This window comes from Histoplasma capsulatum, genomic scaffold (genome assembly GCF_000149585.1).
Source record: "Histoplasma capsulatum NAm1 scaffold_8 genomic scaffold, whole genome shotgun sequence".
NCBI classification, from domain to species: Eukaryota; Fungi; Ascomycota; class Eurotiomycetes; order Onygenales; family Ajellomycetaceae; genus Histoplasma; species Histoplasma mississippiense.
In genome coordinates this window covers 807,475-817,389 of record NW_001813975.1, presented here as the reverse complement: position 1 = coordinate 817,389, position 9,915 = coordinate 807,475, and the positions used below count along the sequence as shown (strand labels likewise).

Sequence of the window (9,915 nt, the reverse complement as noted above, 5' to 3'; positions counted from 1 at the left end):
GAAAGGACGTCTTCAAGAGATTTTCATGGACTACGAACACTGACCCGCGTCCTGGAAGCGAACCGTCGCCCGATCAATCCATTGAACTGGCATATGACCCCCTTTTCTGGGCAGGACGTATCATGCTTTCACTCCCATTTCATATCCCGAGGTGGTTCTGTACATGGAATTTCATCGGGAGTGCGGAGAAGAATACAAAAAAGCTTTGATCAGACGACAGGAGAGGTTACCGCGATGGCCATGGCAGTGAATATGCAGCTCGCAAGCCAGAATTGTTATGTTGGCGGCGGCTCGATTGTCGTCTCAAAGAAGCCGCCGGTGGAACATCGATCTGAGGCAGCGAGGCCGCACCTGATGTCATCCAAGTCTACAGTTTCTTTCCTGTTATCACTTATTTTCTTGTATTTCCGCTTGCTATGAATTTTCTTTTTACCTTTTCTCTTTTTTTTTCGCTACTTTTTTTTTTTTCCCTCCTCGAAGGTGGCTTCGCTGGTAATGGCGTTTTCTATGTAAATGAATTCTACTATAAAGCTTCTCAGTTGTCTGAGCGATAAATTTAGTATGTATCCCTCCATTTGTTCCCTGTTAGGCTAGTTTACCCCTCCCTTCTATTTTGCTTTTACTTTGATTCTTCCGGCTCTGTGTTATCGCTTGCCTTTATTTTAAGTTTCTCCAGAAAAAAATGAAAAATTGGGTCTCTTGCATCGGCATTTGTTTATCAACTGTTATGTTATATATAAATACTAGCACATGACGATGCCTAAACCTTTGTGGGAAGTAGAATATTACAAAGAGCGATGTCCTCCATCTTATTAAAGAGTCCATCTTCGGATACGACACTCAAAGATTTGCGTCTCTTGATAACAGTTGTTAAAATACAGGATTAGGTAACTTAGGATTGCGGGTTATATAATATAGATTTTAAATGCCTGTCAAGTTAGCGAATTGATAGGGGAACAAAGTAGCAGAGGGAACACGAATGAGTCACCGTCAATAAATATACACAAACTCATTGTTTTCGCGATCCGTCAAGTCGAGAAGAGCATGATCTTGTGGATTCTCTCTCCCACCAGCACCACCATGCCCATTACTTTCGTCAGTGTGGATGTACCGTTCCTCCATCGACCGATCCACTATAGCCGCCTCCTTGCCATCCGCAATTCTTCTCATTTTCTGTACCTGATTCAACAGAACCAAATTCCCAGCTTGTAGGAGTACGACCCCCACTAGCACGACAAAAATCCCAAGCACATTGCGCAGACCGAGGTGATAACTTGGGGCGTCAGCCTTGTTGAAAAGGAGAAGACCTATGATATTACCGGCCGAGGAACCGGCGTTGTATAGAGATGTTATAACTGACTGTTTCGTCGCTCCGGCCGTGTTTCCTACGATCCAGGCGACGATGAGAGGAACTCCACCAAAGAGAATGGCAAGCATATAGTACGCAACTAGTAACGTAGATTTTTGAGATGGGTTTCTATCTAGGACGTGGAGCATGGTCAGGCCAGCGATGACTGGTAGAATCAAAAGGACGAGAATTGCGGATTTGACGCGACATTTTTGAGCGATGTGTGAAGTGACCAGGATGGCGATTAGCTGGATGGTGCCGAAGGGGATGTTGAGGAGAGAGGAGTGGTATTTGTCATAACCCAGTCCGTTGAGTATGAGCGGCCCAAATACATTGGTCACCGCGGAGCCCACGCTGAGGAGCAGACTCATGGCTATCCAAAGGTACGTTTTTGGCTCTGACAGCTTCGATGACGTGCGACCATTTAAATTCTTTGTGGCCAGCGCCTGTTCCCGTTTGGTTTGCGCGTAGGCGTTCGACCGCCTGGGCTTTTTCCTCTTCTGTCAGAAAGCGGGCGGTATGGATGTTGTTATCTAATTTCCAGTAGACAAAAGGGGCGGTTATGAGAGTGATGAGGCTGGTGAAAAGGAACAGTCTACAAAGCGCCTGTTTAGTATTGCTGTATTTGAAGAGGGCCAGGGGCCAGGAGAGCTGAGGGCTATCTCGTACATCTGCCATGATTGAAGTCTCTCGGATAGGATGTGGCCCAACCCAAATGAAATGGTTGATGCAACAATAGTTGCAGCTCCATTGGTGCTATACCATGCTGCCACACGGAGTGGTTGCTCCACACGGCGATACCACTGGCTAGTGATGATACTGAAAAGGGGAAGACAACCTGCTTGAAACAAACCCAGAAAGAAGCAGCTGGCGAGAAGCCCTACGTAATTGTAGGATGCTGCTATAGCTCCCTGTGAAATTCCCATCCCAAGGACGAGGGTTGACATGAGGATGCGCGGCGGCACTTTGACGATCAAGAACATGGAGAAAGGCTGCCATGCCAGTTGCGCAATAGGGCCGATAGACCCTACGAGGGAATAACGATTTCCAGTAAGGCCAGTACCTTCCTGGAGGCCGAACAAGGAACCATAGCCGAGGACGGTTTTGTCGAGAATCTGAAGGATAATTTATTAAGCTATTTTTTTCATTTTCTTTGCTTCTTCTTTTTTTTGGACTGCTTACCTGTAGAAAGTAAACCCACACTAGAACAGCAAGAATGACTTTATCGGTCTTGCGGCGGATTCGGACACTCTTTGAGCATAACAGCTGCTAAGTATCTGATACTACTCATAGGCCCTTACTAGGACAAAGCTAAGAAGGAATAAGGCTGAGCTTACATCTTCATGCGTTACGGACACGGCGGCGTTCCTAAAAGTTGTGAGGGCAATGTCATCGCTGCTGGCTTATCTGATATGGCTTGCGTTTTGGCACCCATCAATTCCATGTCAGCGACGTGCCCCCTAACTTTAAAGTGAACAAACTCGTTCTCCACAATGGTTGTCGTACGTATAGGCTACCTGGTGGCCTTCCAACTGAGTTGTATTGTGATAATGGAATTCTTCGAGAAAAAATCACACACGGATGTATCACAATTGACAAGTGGTTCGTTTACTTTCATCATGGTATGATTTTCGCCATGTTCGTAATGTAGTCAGTCCCAAATAGCGTGTTGCTCTCTGGGAAATGGCCATGGGACAGTGAATGGAATAGAAAACTCTTCACTCGTGAGGGCGATAAAGGAACGGAATAGTTATGGATAACATAGCAGCCTTTTGCGGCAGTGTAAACGAGGTTTTTCCTAAATATGAAGTGGTTTGACAATACGTGAGAACCTAGAAGTGTTAGTGGATATATGACTTTTATGGCTTTCCGCTTCAAGGCACGAAAACACGATTTCAAATGCAAGCCGCATTTTTGCCGCTTTTGTTTCCGCCTCCATTTATTTCCCTGATCCAGGTTCTCGGAAATGGGTTTGTTTCCGGTGAAGGACAAAGATATTTTATCTTGCTCACCAGCTACCCCTGAGAACCAACGAAATAGATGGCACCCATTAGTGCGATGGTCAATTTAGCTAGTTACACGATAACCACGTTTTATGTGATGCACACACATCGCATATCATGCTGTAGCATCAGGTGTAAACCGGCTTACGAACAAGCTCTGGGAGACAAGCACGCATGCTCTCATGTAGACCAAGCTCAAAAGTAGCGTCAACAGAAATTGTGAGCTGGCATATTTTAAGCAAATTTGATCAGATCCGTCGCTGAGATTTTCGATGATATTAAGAAATTTCAACAAACAGTGGTAGAGGATTGACGTGAGTCTGCTTCTGGCTATCCCAGCAACCCTGGCAACAGCTAAAAGGCGCGCGCGCATGTGTGTGTGTGTATGCGGTTTGATCCGTTGTTGTGTTGTGGGCCCGGCCCCTATCAAGCTCGCCATATTGTGTTCCTCGTTCAACACACAGCACAACAACTTTGTATCAATCTCCTTCTGACCTCCACTACCCAACATATAACATTGTCTGAGACGCCGTCGTGCATCCAGAAGCATTCTTGGGCTTCTCCCTCTGCTTCATATATGCAGAATAGGGGCGTTTGAGAGATGGCGTCTCCCGTACCGCTGAATCTGTTTCCTCTCCTCCATGCCATCGGCAACACTCCTGCTGTTTGTCTGACTCAAGATATCCCTGGTGACGAGCCTGCAAGCTTGCTGTTGCTTGGTTGCGGCGATGTTCGACATATCTTGTTCACCAGCTATATGAACAGTTCATCAGGTGATATCCAGGGCTGCTGGCAATGTTTGTGACGGTATTTGTTGAGCAAACACTGACACGATTGTTACATGCTAGAACCGCGTTCGCTTGACTATACTTGCTGCGACAGCCAGCCTGCGGTTATAGGTGGGTGATGTTTTGTCCAACTCATTTCATTGTCTTTGTTTGCCTGCTAATTTGTGATCCCTTGATAGCCCGGAATGTTTTACTCCTTACTCTGGTTGTGGATAACAATGAAGGCGTGGATGTCTCAATATTGTGGGATATCTACTATCATCTGTTCGTTGATGACAAGTCGCTCAGCGTTCTTGAATCCCAAGTAAACAAGCTGTATCGTTTGTCAACTTCTCTGAGGCATTGGCATAAAACCAAGTACGGGCGTTTTCTGAGATTCTGTGACTCAAAGACTCTTGCTCTTGTGAGAGATGTCTGGTATTCATATATACATGTCTCAGACAAGGCCGCCTACACGACTAGTTTCCGAAACGCAATCCAAACATGTCTTGATGTCAAAGCTGTAGCATCGGGAAGCGGGATAGACTTGAGTGGAGTCCGATCTGCTGCCCCAAACGGAGTTCAAGCTCTTAAAGATATTCCCAGTTTGCATGCTCGCTACTGGAAGAATGGGACCACATCCAGTGGCTCCAAAGCTGCAAATGTTCACCCGAACCCAACACTAGCACCTTTAGAAAATGGATCTTCTCTGCTTCATTACGCCACGGATCCCTTACTAGGATTCCACCTAGTAACCGCCTATACACCGGTGGAACCGGAATCTCCGTTTTATCGCGAGCAAACGGCTCATGCCAATGCCCAGAACGCAGTCGAAACGGCTCGACTTCAGTTCAATACCTGGTGTCAGGCTTTTAAAAGTGATCACAAATCCGTGACCGTGCGTTTTTTCGCAGGAGAGGCTCTCACCTTCTGCCATACCATGCAGCATCTGGAGGCCACCAAAGAAACTTCTGCAAATTTGTTCCGGAGTTTTTACCAGTTCGATATTTTCTCCCTGGATGGCGAGGATTACGCGCTGAACGGCGTAGCTCCTTTAGCTTTCGACGTTATAGATACGTCCAACCTCATCGACTTCCTTGGTGGAATCAACCTCTTCATTGCTACAAGCCCATTGTTGCGCAAGAAGGCATCATCCACTCTCTATGCCGAATCATTGGTCAAGTATGTGCCTGATGTAGACGTATTATTAGAGGATCTTTTCGCGGGCCATTTCCCGACACTGTCGATACTGCTGGGTGTATTCCCAATCCAATACTGGACAAATGCCTCAGCCGTTGCAAATTCTGAGGAGCAGTTGATGCTCGATCTCCATAAATCTCCCACGGGACACGGCCTCAATACCCGAAATATGTACAACAGAACATTGTGGAAATATCAATCGCCCATCTGGTTAGATTCACCAGAAGGTAGCAGCTGCCCTTTAATCAAGTTCGAGCCGGACAATTTGGCTTTGGTTCTGTTCGGGATCTACCTCAAAATGTTTATGAATGAAGACGTGAAGCTGATCTTGGCCAATCCAAATCGTGAAATGATACAGAGGAACTCCTGCATTCGTTACCACCGGGGAAGCTTTGCCCGGTTTCTTTCGTTTATCAAAAGCCGCGTGATCGCTGACTGGGATAGAACCATCTCAACCCTGATCACCTTGATTGAGAAAGATAAGATTCTCGTGGTTGGGCAGAACTTCCTCCACGAGTTATACTCACAACTCCATATCCTTGGTGTGTATTCCGATCCCGCATTTGCCAAAGAACTCAAATACGACAGAACCACCAATGATTTCCGTGCTTGGAAGAAACTACCAGAGTTGGTTTCAATTACGGTAGAAATTCCAAGGGCAAAACTCTCTATTTTCACCAAGATCCCTCGCGTTAAACTAGGAAAACCATATATGAACGGATTTGTTCAATCAAAGCAGATGGTTTGGCAGAGCCTTTTCGCAGTTGTACAACTCGGATTTGGACGAATTATCGCCTCAGGGGAACGCAGCAATGACAGTTTTGCCGTAACTATTGTTGAAGACCATAGCGGGTGGAAAGGGAAGAGTCCCCTTATCATATCTTTCGTCGTTCCGTCAGCGATCCTGCTCGCGGAGCCAGACAGTACGACAGTTGGAATGTCGCTTTACCACACGCCGACTACCGCCTTGGCTTTTGCGAACACATTAGGGGTGGAACTAATTGTCTTTGCAAGTGACCTTGGGAACGAATCCTCAGTATATGTTTCAAAGCAACGCCCTAACAACGCCGTAATTCCGCGCATATCCAAACCCTCAAGTTTCGGAGAGGAGCCAGAGAAAATCCCGGCAAGTTCCTATCATGTCACACTAACAGCGATCATCGACGTTGAAAAGAAAATAATTGATGGATTCACCGCTCATATTGCTTTTCTCGCTGAAGAAGCAAAAGGAATGCTGAAAGCGCCAGAATGTGATCGAACTTCGCCAAATCTCGGCTTGCTCCCTGTGTTTGATTATAGAAAGACAATCTTTGGAGATTGTGATAAATTTTCCAGCTCCGGTCCAAAGAGCGAACAAGAGCCGCACGATTCGGATTGCGAGAACCCCACCCGTTGCGGAGATCATGGTACGCAGGGCTTATAAACCAGACCGCCAGGGCCACCCAGATTACATATATCCGATTTTCTTGGACAATCGAGGGGAGCCAGTGGCATGGAACATTCCATACCTTAATCCCAACCGACTGCCTATTTTGGATACCAATCGTGTGAAGGACTTTGGATGGCTGGTTACCCATGTCACGATGATGTTTTCTGGGAAGGAGTGCAAACTGCGCACTAACCTAGATCCCACTCGTCCAAAGCCCGTTCAAGACAGCAGAGTATGTTTCAAAGACACCTTGTTTTCTATGTACATGTCGTTCGCCAGGGTCCAGGGACAGAAGACCAAGGTATTTGGGATAAATTGTGTGCATATCGGATTGCAGCTATTGTTTTTCCGCTCCGCTGTTCGCATTGACATGTCCAACCGCACGCTGGCTCTTGATGTTGCGATTATCCCCCTACCTCTGGACATGGGAAAGCCAATGCGTGATTTCATCACGCAGATAGACAAGGACGAGTCGATCACCATGCTCATTGAACCGGACGAATTAAAATTATGGAAACGCATCTTGCCCGCGTTTGTCGAACGCTGCAGGGAGTGGAAGCACAAAGCTACTTGTGAGTATAAAGCTAAGGCTCGAATTCCGCTATCCGTCGACTTTCGCCAACCAGTGCTTTGTACGTGTGGTAATGGGATTTTCCCGCCAAATTTTATTCCCGACTGCCCGAAGTGGGAGACCTTTTCCCAAAATGCTGTTCGCGGTTTGATACCACTTCTGTTCACCCTGCCGTACGTTGATCCCAAAGATAGTTTGGACGAAGAGACAAAAGCGAGATTGAATCGGTGTGAAGCGTGTGGTGCGGAGAAGTCTGTAAATGGCCGTGCTTTATTGTCATGTTCGCAATGTCACCTGGTGAGGTACTGCTCACCGAAGTGCCAGCGTACACATTGGAAGGTCCATAGAAAGAGTTGCTTGGGGAAGAGTGGTGGAAATCCTATCCGTAAATGATTTGATTTGAGGTGGATCGGGCTTTCTATGCTACTGACCAGGATATTAACGGTTATTATGCGCATCGTACGGCATCCAAATATCGTCCAGCTAAAAGCTTTTTACTACTCCAATGGAGAAAGAGTAAATGCAATGGTGGAATGGTGCCAAGGTCGATTTTTTTTTCTTTTTCTTTTCTTTTCTGCAGTTTCCCATTTACCACTCATTGCGAGGGCTTCTGAAAATTCATCCCGTTAAGAATTAGTTGATAAATGGAATCAGATAAAATGTTATTCTGATTTGGGCTTCCAGCAAATGCCCAATGTAGTTGTGTGCCTTTGAATAAAAAAGCTAGTTTTCCGACCTCAGCATGTCCTATTATCCCCACAACAACCTTTAACTTTGCCACCCTCTAAGTAGTTTTGCACTTGGTTAACGCAGGTTTACATGAGGAGTGGGTTGGTATGTATTCTCGACCGACAAGTTATTTAACCGGGCCCCGATTCCCCTGATTTACCCCGCACAGGCAGCTCAAAAAATCGAGATCAAATAAAACCAATTATCCCCTGATGGGATAATAACTGTATATGCTCGTGCATGAGTCCAGCCAGCTCCAGTGCGTAACGCCTATCTCAATCTCTCATCTTGAATAGCTCACAACAGCTATTAGCAACCATGGTTGGCAAAATCCCGCCCTCAGGTGTCTGGTGTCCCGCTGTGACGTTCTTCGATCCCGCAACCGACACCCTCGACCTTCCCAGCCAAAAGAAATACTACACCTACCTCTCTCAATCCGGCCTAGCCGGCCTCGTTATCTTGGGCACAAATGCAGAAGCATTCCTCCTAACCCGCGAGGAGCGCGCGCAGCTCATCGCTGCGGCGCGAGAGGCTGTGGGGCCTGATTTCCCCCTCATGGCCGGCGTCGGCGCGCACTCTACCCGCCAGGTACTCGAACATATTCGCGACGCAGCGGACGCGGGCGCAAATTATGTCCTCGTGCTGCCGCCCGCGTACTTTGGCAAGGCTACGACGCCGTCGGTGATCAAGTCGTTCTTCACGGACATCGCCACCAACTCACCGCTGCCGGTTCTCATATATAACTTCCCGGGCGTGTGCAACGGGGTCGATCTGGATTCCGAGCTTATCACGGCACTCGCGAAGCAGAATGAGAATATCGTCGGGGTGAAGCTCACGTGTGCGAGTGTGGGGAAAATCACGCGGCTGTGCGCGTCGCTGACGCCGGACACCTTTGCGGTTTTCGGCGGACAGGCGGACTTCTTGATCGGGGGCCTCAGCGTGGGATCTGCGGGGTGCATTGCTGCGTTTGCGAATGTGTTCCCCAAGACCATTTCGAGAATATACGATTTGTATAAGAGGGGGGAGGTGCAGGAGGCACTACGGCTTCATAGAATTGCGGCGCTGGCGGAGTCGCCGTGCAAATCGGGGATTGCGTCGACTAAATATGCGGCTGCTATTTTCTCGGCAAAGAGGGCAGGGATTGAGGGCGCGGAGGAGAAATTAAGGCCCCGACGGCCGTATGAGCCGCCTTCTGAGGCGGCTAAGGAAAATGTCAGGACGGCTATGGCGTTGATGGAGTCCATCGAGAGTGGATTTTAGCAATATGAGACCTGGTAGCTGTGACTGCCGTGCATATATGTGGGAGATGTATGTCGTAAAAAGCTTTTGCATACTAGTATTGATAAAAATAAAAGTCGCGTCATTGCTAACAGATACCTATAGACTACAAATGAAAAGCATGGTTGAGAACTTGTCCACTGATCAATCTCGTCACGCTAAAAAGTTAAGATTGGTTGAATATTTCTTTTCTTAACTACACATGACAGTGAGAAACTTGCAAAGGTAGCATTACCAATATGATGAATATGGTTTCTACAGCAAGGGAGCACATGGAGCGTCACTTGAGACCAGATGTCCAGATAAAAGCGTTCTTCAGGATGATACCGTACGAAAAAAATGTTTCCTATCTATGTTTGGCATGAACATGTCATATGTCACAACTACCAAATGCGCCCCGACGGTTCATTGACCTATGGAAACCGTGTATCGAATCGACAACGGGACGCATTGGCCGGACCCGGCCAGTCTGATACTGTGGCGAGACACAGGTGCCGCTATATATAGCAGTTTGATGGCCCGAGATACTCCGCATGTAGTGGGCGACCTATGGTTATGGAGACGGAAATAAATCCACATATGTCTAAAGC

General features: G+C 47.2%; 3 protein-coding genes across 3 annotated transcripts; 2 read left to right on the top strand and 1 right to left on the bottom strand.

Moving 5' to 3' along the window:
* Positions 1-990: 990 nt before the first annotated feature.
* Positions 991-2,969, bottom strand: HCAG_07221 (conserved hypothetical protein; the record flags this gene model as incomplete). Its single annotated transcript, XM_001537749.1, has 5 exons — positions 991-1,831; positions 2,018-2,463; positions 2,531-2,599; positions 2,650-2,659; positions 2,926-2,969. 5 exons carry the CDS (start codon positions 2,967-2,969, stop codon positions 991-993), a joined length of 1,410 nt encoding a protein of 469 aa, XP_001537799.1.
* A 983-nt stretch (positions 2,970-3,952) lies between these two features.
* Positions 3,953-7,711, top strand: HCAG_07220 (predicted protein; the record flags this gene model as incomplete). Its single annotated transcript, XM_001537748.1, has 3 exons — positions 3,953-4,148; positions 4,319-6,724; positions 6,972-7,711. The coding sequence occupies 3 exons, from the start codon at positions 3,953-3,955 to the stop codon at positions 7,709-7,711; spliced, it is 3,342 nt and encodes a 1,113-aa protein (XP_001537798.1).
* A 654-nt stretch (positions 7,712-8,365) lies between these two features.
* Positions 8,366-9,307, top strand: HCAG_07219 (conserved hypothetical protein; the record flags this gene model as incomplete). Its single annotated transcript, XM_001537747.1, has 1 exon — positions 8,366-9,307. The coding sequence occupies one exon, from the start codon at positions 8,366-8,368 to the stop codon at positions 9,305-9,307; it is 942 nt and encodes a 313-aa protein (XP_001537797.1).
* Between the last annotated feature and the right edge of the window lie 608 nt (positions 9,308-9,915).